Source organism: Euprymna scolopes, chromosome 7 (assembly GCF_053919585.1).
Source record: "Euprymna scolopes isolate OS-2025 chromosome 7, ASM5391958v1, whole genome shotgun sequence".
In the NCBI taxonomy this organism is placed as follows: Eukaryota; Metazoa; Mollusca; class Cephalopoda; order Sepiida; family Sepiolidae; genus Euprymna; species Euprymna scolopes.
In genome coordinates this window covers 113,308,096-113,328,899 of record NC_136488.1, presented here as the reverse complement: position 1 = coordinate 113,328,899, position 20,804 = coordinate 113,308,096, and the positions used below count along the sequence as shown (strand labels likewise).

The 20,804-nt window shown below is 31.2% G+C and overlaps 1 protein-coding gene across 24 annotated transcripts in view; it reads left to right on the top strand.

Annotated features, from left to right (window-relative positions):
• LOC145279892 (protein scribble homolog) overlaps positions 1-20,804 on the top strand; it is a 772,271-nt gene that overhangs the window by 571,207 nt on the left and 180,260 nt on the right. For 21 of the 24 annotated variants that reach the window (XM_080131386.1, XM_080131379.1, XM_080131375.1 and 18 more), the window contains 4 exons: positions 2,319-2,543; positions 9,699-9,761; positions 12,572-12,838; positions 16,785-16,859. In XM_080131386.1, the coding sequence (XP_079987512.1) occupies positions 2,319-2,543; positions 9,699-9,761; positions 12,572-12,838; positions 16,785-16,859 (630 nt within the window). The remainder of the gene's footprint in view (positions 1-2,318; positions 2,544-9,698; positions 9,762-12,571; positions 12,839-16,784; positions 16,860-20,804) is intronic. The other 3 variants (XM_080131376.1, XM_080131382.1, XM_080131369.1) reach the window with 1 other exon arrangement.

The window sequence follows — 20,804 nt, the reverse complement described above, 5'->3', positions numbered from 1 at the left end:
TCACACCCATGGCAAGATGGTTTGGTGGGAGGTGGAGATGGGATTTCTGTTGTGTCCCAAGAGAGAAGTTTGAGGATATCTTCTGTCAGGTACTCACCGGAAAGATGGCCTATGATTGGGCAAGCCAGAAAAGAAGTTAAGTTGGGCAAGTCAGAAAGGAAGTTGCTTGCACGGATCAGCACCAAGCTTAGAAATTAAACATAGATTCAAAACCATTAATCATGACCTGTTGCTGATGCTGCTATTTTTGCAGTACTACTGCTACAAACATGGTTTTCTTGATAATACCGTTATATTTTTTTAATTCATTAGATGAGTTATATTTACAACTAGTTTTTCCTACCCAGCATTGTCTGGGAATTTTTTGTTTTCGTTTTTGTTTCACTATTTTGTATTAAATGAACCAAATATACAAAAGAGCTATCACTAATTTTGTCAATGTTGTTTTAATCATTATTAAGAAAATTATTGCATGTAAGTAGCTTTCAAAACTATCAATACATGACGAATAAATATTTCTAACTTCCTTTCAAATTTCAAAGTGTCAAAAAAGGAAATCATTTTCTTCTTCAATTATTATCTTGCATGTCATTCTTCTTAAGCATTTTTGAAATTCACCAACTGTGACAATCAGGCTTTAGTAGGGTGTATTCCAATTCCTGTTGTAGCTGTTCATTTGAACCTGAAATCCTAAAAATTGGTCAGTCATCTCATAAGACGTATAGCAATAACATACTCTATGACAATTTTAAATGTCTGTACAAAAAAAAATCTAGAAACTTATTCAAGACACCTTGTATAATGTAATTTACAAGTATTTAACAATCATTCACTCCAAAGGAAAGTAAATAAAAAAATTACTTCATTCTTGAATGCAATTCTCCTTTTTTCAAATAGATTCATTTTGAAGCAAATGTTTTAACATTTTTATGACAACTTTTTGAATAAATTAAAATGGTTTAGTAAACTAAAAAAATATTTTAATTTTTGTAAATCTTCCAAATCATGTAGTTCTACAAATTATAATTTTTTGAATCAGAACCAAATGTTCTGATAATCAGATAATGCAAACAATATCAATATTCTAGTCTAGGATGCTAATAATCACTTTCTCAACCAATATGGGAATAGACTCTATTCTCTCATCGGAACATTACAATTGATGATTCATGGTAATTTCTTTATAGGCTAATTTAAAATGTTGTTCACAATTTTTATCAACTTGTAATATCTATATTTTTGTTTGCATTGTTTTTGTTTATTTTTTATCATTCCACTCACCATTGATATTTATTTCTGACAACATTTCAGGTATATTTTTTTTTTACGGTGATGCTTTTGACATATTTTTAAATATGTTTGTTAATGATTTCTATGCTGTGGATGTTGATGTTTCCCTAATCCTTAAATCTGATCGTCTGCTATGGCACAAACTGATGTGGCCAATACACATGCACATAATGAACATTTAAATGAAAATATTACATTTTCTTCACACCATTATTCTCAGTGTTGATATATATTCTTCAACTACATTTCTGCTGATATATTATTGCATGACCGTGTGATCAAAAAGATGGAATACATTTTTGGAGATTCTCAACTTATCTAGGATTTTTATGATTAAAATCACTTGATAGATGTTAGGGTGAACCTAAGAAAAGAGTTATTTCCCTTGGATCGAATAAAAGTAATCGCCCTTGGAAAGGTAAAGGGGAGTTGGCCATGACACTTTGAGACGGGCATACACAGCTTCAAATCAAGAGACTTTATCATTGCACATCCAGTCAGGTTAGATTTATCATATTCTCATTCATAACTTGTTAAATAAATCTGTTAATCGTTCCACTTTGTTGTTGCGTCATATTTACATGGTTATTGCACAGACATCCATTTTAAAACTGTAACAGTACAACAGTTGTCATCCTGTTTACAAACAATAGTAATGCTTCAAGTTGGCAGCTGCTTTTTGATGCTAGCATTTGCTTGAATATAGAATTATCTCCTCTTGGTACACAACAAATACTCAACCACAATAATAGTTAAATATGAATAAATAAAATATCACCATAAATGATCACTAAACTTGAAGAAGGTCAATATCGGCCAAACCCAGTCAAAAAATCAATTACAACATTGATAAAAGGCAATAATCGGAAAAAATAAAAACACTGAAAAGACTCCCTGCTTTCCCAATTCTGACAAAAATTTTCTGTTTGCTCTTTATTATAATGTTAATAATGCGTACATAAATATTTTATTTTGTACCAGTCATAATTTGATGGTTTTGTAAAATATTTTTTTCTTTAATATCTCAGGTGAATAATGAAAGTTTACTTGGGGCCAGTCATAAGGAAGCTGTTGATGCATTGCGCAGTGTTGATGGATATTTCACTATACGCGTATGTGATGGCTATCCTGAAGATGATGATCTTATAACATGCCCAATGATAGCTTCACCACCGACACCTGTTTTGGTCAAGTCAGTATCAAACTCTACATATAGTATTGACCAGACGGATTCATCGTTTATGGTGCAACAGGTTAGAATTTTTTTTGTTTTTCAATTCATTTTAAAAATATATGAATTCTTCAGTTCAAATTGAAGGATTATGCTCAACGGGCCACCTTAGATTTCAAGTAGATTAGCCACTTTCCCTCCCTCAGTTTTGATTTTATTTTAATTTTTCTTGTCACATAATAAAATTACAGGTGCAAATTATTGATTATGATTGGGTATTTGAAAGTTTAAATGTTTTGTAAATATGTTTTGCTTTTTTCCCCCTAAATTTAGAAAACACTTATATTTGTAATCTCTTGCAAATTAAAAAGAAATGAAAATTTAGAATTCATTTGAAAAGAAATGAAAACATCTAATAATTTTTATGAATTTCAATTATTTCTGTTAAAAAATAAAATAAAACAACTTTTTTATTTTTTAAATGGAAATGCACTGAGTTTCTCACTATTGGAATTCATTCCCAAGATTGGATTTTTTAGTAAATAATGGCACTCTTTTTTTATCATGTGTCCTTGTTTATGGTGCTACAACCTGGACACTGGTAGTCATTAGTGTTCCAAAAGATTGGAAAGAAAGCTAGATGGCACGTACACCCATATGCAACAAACAGTGTTAAATATATCTTGCCAAGATCATCCCATGAAGCAGCAACTTAATAGCAACTTACCTACCATATTTACTACCATCAGGGAGCGACATCTACGATTTGCTGATCACTGCCAGAGAAGCAAGCAAAAGCTGTGAGAAATGTATTGTTATGGACTCCACGGCATGGGTGCATGAACATAGGATAACTTGGATCCACATACATCCAGTAAATTGCATATGATGCCAAATGTGATCCTGAAGATCTGAGACAGGTGATGGAAGACAGGGAATTTTGAACAGAGTCACATTGATCTAGGCAAGGAGCCTGACCAGATAGATTTTTTCATGAAAAAGTGAATATAAATGAACACAAACTTTCTAATATCAAAGAATAGGGTGCAGGTCTTGGATATTTGAGAAATAAGTAAAAATAAAAAAGTGAAGTAGAGTTGTCAATCATAGTTGAGGATGATCCAAATGTGCCATTTTTTAATGGCTATGACACGAATATATATGTAAGGAAAGGTGCCAATTCTTTTACAGGGTTATTCCACTTACCCTTGATCCTCATCTTATAATGGTGTGTGTTTAGTAAGGGATATCAATTAGCAGGTTTTTAATCTTCAGTACAACTCAACCTAATATTGAACCCTAGTTTCCCCATTTATTAACAGACATTCTAACTATTATATCAAATAGGCCTAATATACAGAATAATGGTCACATTTCAATTGTCTAATAAGAATTCTTTTCTCATTTTATAAGAAACTCGAATATGTTGTTGACATTCACTTTGGCAACTAGCTTTTTCTTACAAACATTTATTTATAGGGATCTGAAACTTTTTTCAAATTATGGAAGGCCTTAACAATATATATAGTCTCATATGCTTTTTCAGATTTAATGGTATATAAAACCAGCTGTAACAGTGGTTTATACATCTCAGTCTGTATTGTTTGTTTGTTCGATTTTTCTCTTGATTCTTTCTTTTGCTGTCTTCTCAACACAATTTTTTGTTGTTTTGAAGATGCTATAAAAAAATACCATAATATGGTTATTTTATACTAAACCATAATCTAAATGATTTACTGTAGAAATGAAAATCAGATTATCTTCGCTAGTAGGTTTGTATAGAGGAAGGGTTGGTATTGGAAAGAGTTCCTGTGTAGACGTTAATGAATGATTAGATAGGCCTGTTGAAAGAGAAAAGAGTTCATATGTCTAAGTTAACAATAGAAATTTGCATCACGAAAGACTAGAGACAGTCCTGTAGGATGGGAGAGTTTGTGTGTGTACCGTATTGAAGTCTGTGTATGGAAGTAGTCATGTTGGTTGGTTTGTATTAACACTTTAGTCGAACCCTAGGCCCAAAGGCCTGGGTGATTTCTGTTGAGTCTCAAGAGAGAAATTGGGGACAGGTTCATGTCACATGGAGTTGTTGTCAGTCCAAGATCCGAGAAGAAAGAGAGAGAATTACCATGTGTTTAACCTTTTATAAACTTTGTCAATTGTGACTGAGAGCTTGGTTCTGATTGGACGAGCCTGAAAGGAAGTATTTTCAAAATCTTGAGCCGTGAGAATTCGCTTCTGTTGATGTTCCTTGCAATCATGTCTGTCACGTTGTATACAAATTGCTATTTCATATAAACAGTGAAAAAGTTTGTAAGTTTAAACATTTCAAAATAGTATTTATGTGTATATGAATAGAATAAATCTGGAAGGATTTGAACTCAACCATAGCCATCATAAAATCAATAGAATAAGGCTTGTTCACTGAAAAATGCTGACATGCCTGTGGTCCAAGCAAGCAAGATATGTCAAATGGTCAGACTGTCGATAATGAATGAAAGATTTTACTAAAAGCATTAGAAAACTTTTAAAACTTCCACTTAAAAAAAGAAAAATATGGAACATGATTTATACTGAAATGAAACGTATTCAATATTGATTTAAAAAAGAAAAGAAAAATTAATTCAAAACGGGAAAAGTTGTGTTGTTTCTGTGAAACAACATTCTGCAAATAAACATTTGTTGTTTCATGGATTTTAAAGACTTTACCTTGTTTATTATTTACTTAAAAAATTGCATTTAAAAAAAGAAAGGAAAACAATTCAATTTATACTGCAATTGAATTTTATTCAATGCTAGCAGGACCTGTGTACTTGCGTTGCCTAGTGGAAGTATAACACAAAACCAGAACATTTAGACCCCTCCCCCTTGAAAACAAATTTGTGGCCAAAATGAAATCATCTGGCTTCCACTGTCGGTTTGGGTTGGTTACTTGCAGGTACTGGTGAGTATTAGCTGCCTTTGTAACTGGTAGTTATGGCAGCCATGATTAGTGTTGGCATCCATTGCACTTCACTGAACTGAAATTTTTTGTCTTTAGCTGATGGGCATTGTTGGGCACTGATATCCACTGGTTGTCACTGACAGGCACTGGTAGTCACTTACGGTTAATGATGTTTGAGATGGTTACTTGCCTTTACTGGTGGACACTGGCTGCCTTTCCAACTGTCATTGTCAGTTCCTGGCGTTCACTGTCTGCCATGACCAGTATCTGCCTCCATTGGACTGCTCTGAAATGAACTTGTCTGTCTTCAATGGCGAGCACTGGTAGTCATTAACGTTTTTAGGTGGTTACTTGTATTTGGTCCTTGCCAGTCACTATCGATTATGACCAGTGTCGAGCCTCATCGGACCACTCTGAAATGAAATGGCCTGTCATCAATATTCATGCACTATTATTTATTGTATGATACTGTCATCCAGTGGCAAGCACTGTTAGTCACTGGCAGTGATTGACAGGTGATTACTGTCACTTCTTGACAGAGGCTGGAACTGCCAGACAAATTGCTTGTCTTCAGTTGTCAGGCACTGTCATCGAGTGGCAGGCACCATAATCTATGGTTGTCATTACTCTTTTATGTTGGCTTCTGTTGTAATGTTATGACCCTTTAGGCTGTAATCATAGCATAGTATCTGTTAACTGTGGCAAGCGGGAGCAATGGTCAAAACATTATTATTATTGTTTTTGTATTCTTAATTGATTTAAGCGACGGATGGTCACTGGATCAGTTATTATGATTAGAAGAATAAACAATTAAATTGCGAAAGAAATGATTGACGTGTAAATCGAAAAAGGAATGCGAAAATAGAAAATAGATGTAAACATTCTTTTGGATTTGAATAAACAAATAACTAGGATTAGATTGGTATGAGACATGTAATTAGGTGATGTGAGAAAAAGCGTGATGTAGTTAGTTTTGGAGAGATTCAGAGAGTTGAGGATTGACCACCAGAGTAGACAGATGTAGACAAGGGTGGACAGACAGCTGGGAGCGAGCTGTATGAACAGAAAATGTAGAAACTGCAGATCCTGTGAAAACCAATTGAGACAACTTTAATAAATTTATATTATAAAAATATAAAGAGTTGTTTTATGATTTTCACAAAGAAGAACAGTTGTCTTAATTATATGGTGCTGATCGCTTCATGGTTGTCACGGAGCAGCAGAAAGATACAGAAGAAATCTTCAAGAAAAAAAGGTATGGAGCATATATTATTCTTCTTACATATGAACTGTAAAAATATCGCCTGTGATAAGTCTGATACAACATGATTCAGTTTACACATCAATATCATGTCCCCTGGCTAACAACATACATACGATTTATACGTTTATTATCTGTCTGTTAAAAGAACAATATCTTACATCCACTAGACAACACATGACACGTTTTAATATATCACTGTTACCTCATAGAACTAGCTGGTACTGGCTGATATTGTTGTTTCGAGTCTATTACTGTTGTTTTGAAGTGGTTATTTGTGATTATTGGCATTTACTCATGGGCACTGGCTACCTTAATGAGGAGCACACTATTCTCTGTTCCGCAATCCTGATTGGCTGTGTCAGTGTAGATGTTTTCATACTCATGCAAAATATGTACTGTGCTATTTTTTTAGCTATGATGTATAATTTAAATGTAACTTTATACAGTATTGTGTTTGTATTAAAATGTTAGTTGAAAGTTTATAATAGTTACAAAACACTGTCATTATTTTAACACAGTCTGTATTCTGCATAAGTACACATTTGTGAAGCAATGACAACTGTTATCATGTGATTAAGTTGTTGGGTGAAAATACAGAGTAGTTTTAAATCATATAGAGTGTTTGTTTTTGTTTTTTTTGTTTTTTTGGTTTTTTACATAGGCATCGTCACTTATCAAGGCCAAGAGGCCACTCGAGGATAAGGGTTAAAGAGTGTACAGTAGAAATTGGACAATATAGTAATCGTTAATAATGGAAATTCGGTAAATTTGTTAACTTATATGGAACGGTTCATCAAAAACTTGTTTACATTAGACTTGAAGACAACCATATTGTAGTCAGCTGGAAAGCAGGAAAACGGAAGACAATTCCACAGGCATGCAGTTCTAAGAAAGAAGCTTTGTTCATGGAATCTATGTTTAGGTTTAGGCACAGATAATGAGTGAGGGGGAATTATTGATAGTGTATATGTGTGTATATATGATATGTATAGTCTGTAAATAAAAGATGTTATATAACTGATCATGTATCTGCGTTTTGTTAAACTATAGATGTATATATGAATAAAAAGGTTGTATTAAAAGTTTGAAAAGTTAGAATAAGAATCTTTTGTTAGGTGAAAATTTTCGAAAGTGACACTGCAAAGTTTTTTGTTTTTTTTTGAAGGTTCAGTTTTAAAAAAGTAGATCTAGTTAGGTTCAAGCATTACTTTCACAAAATTTTAACGAGACTCTTTTGTTTAACTGTAAATGTTAATTAATCTTAAGTGAAATTTACATTTATTTGGAAAAAGCTGAACTAGTTTTGTTCAAATTATCCAATTTGTTGTTGGATGATATCATTTTGTTTAGAAATTTCATTTATTCTGATTCTGATAAATGTATGCAAACTAATACAATTGACTGGAACTTGTTATTTCAAGCAAAGTAAATGAAAGAACTAATGTTAAATTTTATCAGAATAAAAAGTAAACACAGACGGTACTAGTGTAAAAAAAAAATGTGACAAATCTAGAAAAGTTCCCAGTTTTGTTGGGAAGAGAGGGAGGAGAAAATAGTAATTAAATATCATACTACCACCGGTAAATATGACTTGTTTTGGAATGTAATCCTCTTAGGAATTATTAAAAGAATTTATGATAATGAAAGCGACTGGCTGCAAAGCCTACATCAGATATTGGTTCGTAATCTGACAATTTTGAATTGGTGTCTGCATTTGCAAAGCTATAATGTTTTTTTCCTATATGAGAATAATCAACTTTGTTTCATTATATATAGAGAGATAAATTAAAAAAAAAAGCAGAACAAATATTATCTATGGGAAATTACATATGTTAAAAGCAGGAGAATAAAATACTGTAAAAACCGAATTATAAATTTAGGGAGTAAACAAACAATAAAAAATAAACAAATTAAAATCTAATGATAAATAATCATTAAAAATAAAACTAACAATAAATAATTGTTAAAAATAAAAATGATTCAAGGAACTAATTTAAATACAAACTTACTAGTTCAGAAATATATCCCTTTAAATCAAAATTATAGAAAAGCTGTTAGATAATTTATTTAAGAATGAGTTTCTAAAAAATAACATTATTTCAGCACAATAATTGATTAATTAATGGATTTTATAATTGTTAATGTAAAAAAATTACAAATTTGGGAATTAATATATAAATTGTTTTAGTTTTACATGATTTTTGATGTTTGTGTTTCTTGACTTACACTTTTGAATGAGAAAAAAACATTACTTTTTAAAAATATTATGATACAAAAAAATAAGTTCCTGACAAAAATAATAAACTTGAAACATTTTTAGACAAAAGAAAAATTTTCATGGAATTTTATAAACTGAAAAGAAAGAAATGAACAAGTTAAACCATCTATGGTTGAGACTAAATGCTTACTACATTTATTGACTTCTGGTATCAAAAACTAAAGCTCTCTCATAAGTGTATGGATAATACTGTGAAAAATTTTATCTATTGAAAAAAAAATCTGTTAAAATTAATTTTCAACTTTCTGACCAAAAATTCACTTTTTTTTTTATTTTTTTTTTTTAGATCTTTACATGTGAATTAGTAATAAAATGCATGTAACAATATTCCCTTTTAATTGCACATATATATTTCAGAAAATAGTCACTTTTGTCACAGTTTTATTAATCCCTCTGTAATTCTTTTTGGAGAGTTGAAACAAAAAATAACGATTCTTCATTATAGTCAGGTCTGTGATTCTAAGACTTCACCTATGACATTAGCAGATCACATAACTTTTAGTGACACAACCTCCTATATTTACATCGATCGTGACTCCAATCGTGTCGCCCACTTCCTCTGTTTTTCTACCCAATGCCTGTATTGATGCCAATTTAAAAATATTATTATCCATCTATTGTCGTCACTGCTGATTTAGTATTATTAGATTAGACTAATGATCAGGAGAAATTTAGAAGCATTATAATTTTGTTAAGTCTGATTTTTATATTCTCTGTTTATTATGTGTTTTCTAATTTCAAATCTTTCTTCTAGCAGCCTGGACAAATGGGAGAGATGAAAAATGCTGAAGAGACAGGACAAATTGCCATTACTCAGGTGAAATATTACTTTTCTTTTTTTTCTTTCTAGCATTTTGTTTGAAATCTGACCAGTGACTTATTGCATACAATTTATATTCTATCCCATTGGCATAGAGATGATTGTAGTTTTTTCTTTTTTCTTTTTTCGATTATATTTTTACTTTTGCTAAGTAATAATATTACTAGTAGTCTCTATATCCATTAATATTTATTTACTATAAAATTTTCATAAGAAATTAAGCACAAGGCCAATAAATTTGGAGAGGGAGGGGGCCTCACACTGGTCTATTCTTTTTATCCATGGTTTAATAGTATTAAATGTAACAGATAGCATAAATGATCACTAGCCAGGTTAAAAATTGCTTAACTTGAATGATTTAGGAATTGGTGTTTTATATTTATATATTTACAATTATGACTTGGACAATTTTAATCTCATTTTTTGGTTTTAAAGAAATTTTACTAATTTTGTCATATTCTTTCCTTAAAATCGATTAAGAATAATTTTAAAAATAATTTTCTGATATAAATATTCACTGATTAAGATTGTTTTTTAATCATTAAGATGAAAGTCTGAAACATGAACAATTTTTGTGAATGTGTTTTAAATAGATTGTACAGCAAATTCTTTTCAAGTGTTATGATTGCACAGGTAAAAAGTGTAAAACATGCTAGAAATCTTCTACCTGATTGCAGGCATTATTTTAGAGTTTCTCTTACAGACAAGGATTTCACTTTTTACTGAACAGAGGGCAGGTTGGTTCACTTCCTTTTTCTGAGTAATACAGAACATGAACCTGATATCACCACTACCATCACTCTCATGTACATTTATTAATTCATTTTCATTAGAAACACTTTTTGTTTATTTATCAGGAATATGAGATCTCCACTTTTTTCTTAAAAAAATAAAGGCAGAATTCCATTCTTTCTTTGCGTTCAGAAAAGTGTTCTTTTATAACCAAATAACTAAAACTTTAACTTATTTTTCCCTATTTAGCTTGAGTTGCTTTCTCTTTCTTCCTACCTCTCTTTCACTATTTTTTTCTGTTTTATATCTCTTCCCCCTTCCTCTTTCCTTGATTACTTTTACTTAATCTCACAAACAATTCATGATGTGAGCGGGGGGGGGGGGGTAAGATAAAAGAATTTTATTTTATCACACTTCCTGCACTCCCACATACACACTTGGAATCTTCTTCTTGCTAATAGTCAAGTTTTTTCTTGTTTGTTTCTTCAGAATAAACTTTGAACTTTCTATTTACATAAAAATAAATTTTCACAGAATTTAATTAATTCAAAAGTAAAAATGAAGTTAAAACTTATCAATCGATACTTTCAATATGAAGAAAAATTATTGTAGCTTAACACTAAACAATTATGTAGAACATGCTTAAGAGGAATATTTTTTTTTAGAATTTAGAGTGGGTTATCAGTTTAGCATATGAATTTAATGTAAAAATTATACCCCATTTTTGATTTACTTTGGCTTATTAGAAACAGTTAAATTTTTTTTTGTTTTTTATGAGCGATAAATTCTGTGCATACGTTTTTTTTGGGGGGGGGGCATTATGTGTGTTTGCCACTTAAATTTAGAATTAGTAGTAGGTAAAAACTGCAGAAAATTTTATCCCATAGCATAGGTTTGGGTTATCTGCTCTAAAAAAGCTAGAATGGCTTAGAAATGGGATTATTTTACACTAAGTTTCACATGTTATCATCCAGCAAAATTTCACAGAATATGTTTAAACTTAATTTCTCTAAATGTTGGTAAAATGAAATGAAGATCCAAAGAAGTAGAGGAGACTGTATCTTGCAGAAAAATTAATCTTTGCTGCTTTCAGGAAAGGTGTTTCAGCTCGGATGATACAGAGAAAGAACTTGAAGTACACGTTTTTATTGTCTAACAACAATCACGATACAACAAAAGTTGGTGTTTTACTGGTAAAAAAAAAAAGGTTGGACAAGCTAATCGATGTATAGTGTACCACTGACAGCATCTCTTAGATCAAATTGATATTAGATAAATCTGTAATCACATTCTGTTTGTATATTCTTTTAGTCTGCCTTGAAAGATGTTTCTTATTACTAGCCATGACTTTAAATTTAAAATATACATTATGAAGTATATTATATTGTCAATAATATGATACAATAATAACAAATGAAAATTGGCTAGTCAGAAGCAAAATTTGTTTTAGCTTAAATACTACTGTGACTTTGAAAATCCAAAAAGATAACTTTATATGGTAGATATATGAAGCGATTTCTACACACTGATTTCTTTATCAACTCATACCTTTTAACTGTTTCATTCTTCCTCATCACAATTTAATTTTTTTTAAATAAAAATAAATTTTGGTCTAAACATGTATTAACTTAATTAAATTACACAATATTTGAAATTAATCTATTAAAATCTATTTAGTGCACCACTTAATTCTAATAAAAGAAAATAAATCTTCATAATCAATTAAAATAGTATTTCCTAAAATTACAATTATTTCATAATTTATAATTTGATGTATTTTTGTTAATGTTGCATTGTTATTTTAATAGAATTTCTTTAAATGAATGTCATTCATAATTTTAGTAGAATTTTGAACATTTTTTTTTAAATCCAACAAAGTGAAATAGTTTTTGTTTTTAAATTGTTGAGTTCCTTCTTCTCCTCTTCCTACTCTCCTTTCTTCTTTTATTCTCTTTTTCTCCATACTACATTACCAAAAAGATACATTTTTATTAATAGAAAGAGAATAGATAATTATTTTGTTTCAAAAAAAAAAAAAAATATGCTTTTTTTTTTCAAATTTCATATTTGACCAGACAAAAGCTGTTAAATTAGAAGCAACACCAGTGATTCTTAAGATGTCAAACAAGGGCCCGACTCTAATTGCACCTGATGCAGGCCCTATCCTCAAAGCACCTGATACAGGCCCTATCCTTAAAGCACCCGATACAGGTCCTATCCTTAAAGCACCCGATACAGGCCCTATCCTCAAAGCATCTGATGTTGGTCCTGTTGTTAAAGTTCCAGATCCAGGTCCTGCTATTCAAGCCACAGATTTTAGTTTGAACATATCAACACAAATGGTAAAAATATTGGTCATCTTTTTTAAAATTTTAAATTTAAGGTTCTTTGATTTTTAAATATTTTGTTTTTTGTTATTTTACCTATCTTCATATTTTGCAGTTTTCAATTCCCCCTCACAGTTTCATTGTATAAAAGATTATTTGTAATTATATTTTTAGAATTTTGTTTGAAAAATACTATCAATGTTTTCAAACAAAATCAAAGATTTTACTAAATTAAAATCTTGATCTAGTATTACAATTTAATTCTAACATTTTTTCAGCTGAACATTGTTTACATTGAGAGAATTTCTCCGTATCATCTTTATTTTTAGCTAGCCATTTATATCTGGGTAGAAATATATTACCGGATTATAAGTTTAGAGAAGAATAATTCAAAGTCATATTTACAAAATTTTTTCTTTTCTTTTTTTTTCAATATGATTATTTTAAAATTGGTATAATTGTTACCTTGGAAGGCATCTTACATAGAAGACAAGTTGCAGGCATAGAAAAGAAGAAAGTCACACACTTGCCACCTCTTTCTCATGTCTGATTATAAACAAACTTTGTATATGTTTGTGTGGGGATATATATATATATATATATATATATATATATATATATATATATATTAGTGGCCTAGCTTGGCTACAAAGGAGGCAAAAGAAGCAGCAAAACTAAAGCTGGCCTGCCAGGACACTATATACAAATGTAGGCAAATTTGGGCATATTTTATTGGTTTGAAAATATAGTTTCTTTTAACAATTGTCATAAAATTTTAACCATAGAATAGTATTATAATCTTCAAAAAGTCTACAAATTTTCATGTAGTTTTGTCCCATAGAACCAAAATTATGAACATTTCAATATTCAATTTGTCTATGTGTGTGTGTATGTATATATATATATATATATATATATATATATATATATATATATATATATAGATAGATAGATTTAAAGATTATAAGGGGTTTTTTTGAAGCATGAAAACGATGTTACTTTTTGTATTTAATAGTTTTGTTGCTATTTTTTTAATATTTCAAGTGGATCTCTGCTCTTGGTGACAAAAAAGTATCAAAATATAAAAAATAACAATAAAAATATTAGATACAAAAAGTAACATCATTTTCATGCTTCAAAAACCCCTCATAACCTTTAAAAATCACTATCCTAGAAGCATAGTGGACTTTTAACATTATATATATATATATATATATATATATATATATATATATATATATATATATATTGAGTAAGATGATTGATAATTTATAATTAAAATTAAAAATTAAAAATCGGTTTCATATATATATATATATATATATATTAAGCGGATTAGAACAACAGTCCAAAGAGCAGAGTATATTTTAATGTATTAGTAAATTAATCCAATTAAAATAAAATAAAACAGTGCTTGTTGCAATGCAGACATATAATAAGCTCAATAGACATATATATCCTAGAGCTATTTTAATATTGAGTAAGATGATTGATAATTTATAATTAAAAATTAAAATTAAAAATCGGTTTCATAAGGAAGAACAAACAAAATCAATAAATTGTACGATCGTTTCGGAAACAATGTTTTTATTGAGATAGACAATAAGTCTTGGACAAAAATTTTATCATTTAGTTTTTTGAAACAAAGTCTCCTCATCAGCAAAAATATTGGGTGTTTTTTTTTAAACTACATTTACCATCCAAATGAATGCTTTGACGATGATACTTACGACTTTTAGAAGGCGAATCATTAAAAGATACATCTGCCTTACCTACAAATGCTAGTATTATTTTTGGTGTCTTTATGAAACCGATTTTTAATTTTAATTATAAATTATCAGTCATCTTACTCTTTGGTTTTCATACATAAAGTGAATTTCATAGTGCATAAGAATTATTTGATACTGGAGATATTCATAATCATATCTTATTTCCAAAAGAGGGGAAATATAACATATGAGAAATATTTGGAATCAAGTCTCCCCTTGCTGTTATTCTAGATCATTTGAAATCATAGCAGAAAGTTTTAGTCCCACTCCATCAAGGCCAGAGATTTTTATTTATATATATATACTAGCAAAAGTACTTGTCGTTGACTGGGTTCAAAAACAGCCTACAGAAAATGGACTCTGATTTATGAAAGTATGATAGGTTATGAAAAGGAAGGGTTGTAAAGAGATAGCTTTGAATTTGGGGGTATCAAAACCAAAGCAAAATATGATGAAAGTAAAAATAAAATAGATAGACCCCATAATTTATTATACCATACCTGTTCACACTGAAACACTTATCAGAATATTCTGTTGATCTATATTAAAAATCTTGTTAAACTTTGTGACATATTTCCATTCTATGGAGGTCAGGCGCGAATGAACACCCCATAATTTTATTATACCATATTTCTTCAAACTGAAATATAATTATCAAAGTATACTTACGCAGATAGATATGAAAATTCTTTATTAAAGTTTGTGCCTATTTCCATTCTATGGCGTGAACGCAGACCCCACAATTTTATTATAACGCCCCTATTTAAGTTAAAACATACTTATCAAAGTATTATTATGTACATCTATATCAAAAACACTTGTAAACGTTTTTTTTAATTTTTAAATTTTTTATTTCCATACTTTGTGAACCAGGTGCGTACGCAGACCCCACAATTTTAATGAATCATCATTATGCCAGATCAAATATACCCATTCCTGTGTCTCAATACATCTTCTATCATTATATGTGATCAGTTTTCTACAATAGTCAACCATATAGGAGCCTATTCGTGACCAGACACACACACAGACGTTCAGCTTTCTATATATATATATATATATATATATATATATATATATATATATATATATATGAAAGGAGTTATGTTTAAAATCTATAACAATACAGTCTTGTGGGAGAACACATTCTCCATTATAAAATATTTATTTACCAACATATATATAAAAGGTACTTTGTGTGTGAATTTGTTCCTTACAAACTCCAAAACGTTTGGGCCAATTTTTTTTTGTAATTTCACACAAATGTACTCTATGTGTTTAGGTTCTTTATTCGATAAGTATAAAAAAGATCAATAATCAAAGAAGGAACGGTGCGATTTTGACCAAAATTAACATCTTTATACATCACATGTGCCTTTGAGAATTTTGGTCCCCGCACAACTAGAAAGGTTGGGCATATAAAATCAACAGTAAGTTCTTTTGATTAGACAGGGTCGCGTTCAAAATGAATGTTTCTGTTTAGAGCACAATTGAACCATGATATTTGATTTTTGTATTTAAAACTTTAATTCAAGCAATTATATATAAAAATAATTTTATAAAATCAATAGTAGGTTCTCTACAATGTATTGTGGACTAAAGTAAACAGTCAATTGATTTGATTGAAAAATGGTCAATTTCACCAATTTCAATGACATAAAAAGCATTGGAAGTGTGGAACATTCATTGATCTTCATCAGTCCCGGGCAATGTCTGGTTACCTTGCTGGTATAAGTGAAATTATATAAACATCAGAAAAAAACAATGCAGATTAATCCACATTTTGATGAGTTGATAATTCCCTAAAGAATTCCCGACTTAGATTAATCCATGTTGGGTTTTTCTGATGTTGAAATAGTTTTTGTTCATCTAGTAAATGCAAATTTATTATAAGCAGGAATGTCAGTTACCAGAATAAGATTAAACCCTTTTGTAGCAGTCGTTTTATTATTGTTCCATTCAACACCATCCATTATATACTTGATATAGACATTTTACATAAACATTCATAAAATAAACACTAACTCATAAACTGTGTATCACACAAATAAATCTCATACGCTTTGTAATTAATGAACATTCCTCAATCCATTTTTAATGACTCTTAACAGACTGTATATAATCAACTTTTCTAGACATTAGTGAGCTGAAAAGATTTTTTTTTAATTTTCTTTTATTGTTTTTATCCACAGAAATCAGAAAAAGTAAGCCCCAACAAAAACTCACCAAATATAACACCACCCACAACACCAAGCAATATCCCACTTGTAAGTGTTTTTTGTATCTTGCTACTTATTTCTACCATGTTTATTTCTACCATGTTTATTTCTACCATGTTTTGAGTTCAATACCTTTGAAATGAAAAAATAGTCTGAGCAATGGCTCAGAAGTATTTTTAATTTAATTTTTATTTCACTTCCTCTCCTTTACCTCTCGTCCCTTTGTCTCTTCTAACCTATCGATGAGGTCACAAAGGTGCCTCCCCCATTGAAAACAGGACCACCTGTAATCCATGGGTGGCGATTGACCCTCAGTCATGCCTTCTAGTATTTGGAAAGAAAATTGATTTTCTTTTTAATTGTTAGTTATAGTAAAAAAAATAATGTTCATTCTTTCTTTTTTTTCTTTTTTCTCTTTACTTTCTTTTTACAAGTATGCTTAATAATCTACCTTTTTTCTTTTTTTTTACTTTAAAATCACAAGATGTAAAGTTTGTAAAACATGTTTAGACAGAGTTGGTTTCCCTTGAGCTAAGTTTTTTTTCACATGCAATGTGAGGATGCCATTATTATTGTACTAATAATAATAGTAGTAGTAGTTAATGACTGGAATAAGTCAAGTTTATAAATTACCTTCATTTTGTTTGACCATTACAAATTGGCCACAGGGATTTGAAGAAAGAATAAATTATGGCTATCTTTGGTCAGTTGGAAGTGAACAAAAGGACCAATATATTGAATGTCTGGAATGATTTTTCAAAGCAAACGATATTTCAAGAGATACAGTTCATGTAAAGAAGAGACAGGCTATTCTTTTATCTGTTTGTGGGAGTAAGCTGTCAGAACAAATGTCAAGTTTAATAGCTTCAGAGAAATCGAAAGATTAAGAAGTCTGACAAGACTGATGAAAAACTACTTCAGCCCGAAGCCATCTTTTTTTTTTTTTTTTTTTTTACACAGTGATCACCACTTATAAAGGCCCGGAAGCCACTCAGGGATAAGGGTTATTGCAAGTACATTACGTTAGTGTGGAGATTTGCTGAAGTGTTTAATTAAGGGGGCGGTTCATTAGGAATTTGTTAACATTGGACTTGAAGACATCCAAGTTGTAGTCCGGAGGGAAGCAGGCAGACGGAACAGAGTTCCACAGGCGTGCAGTTCTAAGAAAGAAGCTTTGTTCATGGAATCCGTGTTTTGATTTAGGCACAGATATAGAGTGGGGGAAATTTTTCACAGTGGATTCAGCTAGACGGGTGTTTTTCGTGAAAGATTGGCGAGGGGGGACCAGAGATTGGAGTTCAGACGAGCACCTGCCATGGACATAACGATAAAACAAGGATAGGCTCGCAACGTCTCTTCTGTGGGAGAGAGGTTGCAGGGTAGAGAAAAGGGCATCCCCCACTAAGCCACGAAGTCTATTTTGTACTCTGTCAAGGCAGGATAGGCTGTTTTTAGCAGCTCCTGCCCAGATATGGCAACAGTATTCCATCTTTGGACGTACTTGGCTTTTATCTGTGATCGTTCAAAGAATAAAATTTAAGGCAAGAAACTGCCAACCAGGTGATCTGATCACAGATTACATGGCAGAATTAAGAACTATGTGTGAAGATTCAAACATTTTTAGACAAAATGCTATGAGATAAACTCATGGTGGAAGTAAATGATGACAACATTCAGAGGAAACACAATCACCTTTAATGAAGCCTCAGCATAGCGGTCAACATGGAATTTGCTTCTAAAGACATTCAAACCGCCATGTGGGTAGACCAAAAAAATAGACTGGAGGAAGCATCAGAAGAAGAGTGTGCTTATTGTGGAACATCACATGACGCAAATAAATGGCTATTGTAGATATACAACATGTCACTACTGTAAGAGACAAGGACACATAGCAGATAAATGTTTTAAATTAAACATGAAAAAGAAAACCGTTGATACTGTAAAACAAGGCCGATAGCCATTAGTCGTGTGCTCTCGTGTAATTAATGAATGCGTGAATGTAGGATTGACATGAAATTCTTAAAGATAAACTAAAATTTCCGAAAAATGGGATGAAATTTCTTAAATAATTAAAAAGTAAATGACTTAGAATTACTTTAATGAACTTAAGGATGAATTGAATGACCTTAAAAAATAACTGGAATCCTTCAAAAACAACTTGAATGATCCGGAGAATGACTTGACTGGCTTTGAGACTGACTGGTTGTAAAGTGGGTGATCATTTTACATTAAATTAATACAGAAAAGTGATCCCCCGCTTTATATCACAAAAATTATTTGATTTAGGGAATTTGAAACGTTATTTTCGTATTCAGGAACCCTGAAAACCAATAAATAGTGGTATAATAAACATAAAACGAAATAAAAAGTACATGTGTTATCGACCGACCGACCGACTGAGTGACTTATAGAGTTGCTTGCACACGACTAAAAAACTATTCTGTGGTATGCATTTTAAAAAAAACTATTCTCCGTCAGTCGGTCGGTCTGTAACACATTTACTTATTAGTTACAAACAAGTGCAGTATCGGTTAAGAACAGATACTACACTTTGATCTTAGCCATGTGGCCAAAGAAAAGTTACATTTTGGACAAGTTTCAGAAAAGTCTAATGGATAGGTAAAAATTTATGGGGCAAAAAGTGTCATTATTTGCAATTTTGGTACATTTTTGACCTCTTATGAGCCACTTGGAATGCTGAATACCAGTGACAATGGACAAACTATGCAGTTTTACACTGTAATACATGTATATTTGAATTCAGCACCATGGGAGAGAACTATATAGATATACGTATCCAGTGTTTTATTGAGAAATATGAAAAAAGGGTATTTTTAGCATTAAAAGTCCCTAGGGGATGCAAAGCAGAATTTTGCTAGGGTCACCCATACTGAATTTATATTAAGAACAATGCTCTTCGCATTTTGGACACGTTTCAGAAAAATGCAATGGATAGGTAAAGATTTATGGGGCAAAAAGTCTCATTTTTTTCAATTTTGGTACATTTTTGACCCCTGATGAGCCACTTTTAATGCTGAATACAAGTGACAATAGACAAACAGTGCAGTTTCACACCTTAACACATGTATATTTACATTCAGCAACATGTAAAACCATTATATAGACATACATATCAAGTTTTTGTTTTCAGCATAAAAAATCCCTGGGGGACGCAAACCAGACTTTTACCAGGGTCACCCATACTGAATTTATATTAAGAACAATGTCCTCCACATTTTGGGCAAGTTTCAGAAAAATCTAATGGATGGATCAAATGTTACGGGACAAAAAGTGTCATTTTTGGCCATTTTTGACCCCTTTTGAGCCCCTATGGGCAAAACAGGATTTTTTTTTGGGGGGGGGGGGATTTTCTATGCACATTTATGTATTAAAATAAAATTTTTGACAGAATTTCAGGAAAAACTAATGGGTGGTTATCTGTCAATCATCAGTACTAACGGACAGACGGACCCATTGAAAACATAGGTCCCTCTCTGATAAATCGGGGGACAAAAATGTTACTCCATACTCCTTGCTTAAAAAAAAAAAAAAAAAAAGTAAATGTGTTACAGGCCGACTTAGAGTGACTTGCATGCGACTAAAAATGTCTTAGCATGGAAGGGTTTCCCCTTCCATTGCCTAGGAAAAGTTACAAACGTAAGTGCAACATCTGTTAAGAACATATAGTACACTTTGATCTTAGCCATGTGGCCAAGGAAAAGTTACAAACATAAGTATGTATTTATTTGCTTCCCCACTGAGCAAATTAGGCACAAGGCCGTTTTTTAATGTTGAGAGGGAGGGGGGAAGGAAAAGGGGGACCAGCTCCCAAGAGGTGGGAAATGGGAGCTGGATAGGAACTGTTGGTATGAAGGGTTGCCCCTACATTGACCAAGGTCTGATATGTGGGGTTACCCTCACATATGGTCTTTGCTTGCAGTATCTGCCGGAAGAGATACTACACTTTGATCTTGGCCAAAAGGCCAAGAAAAG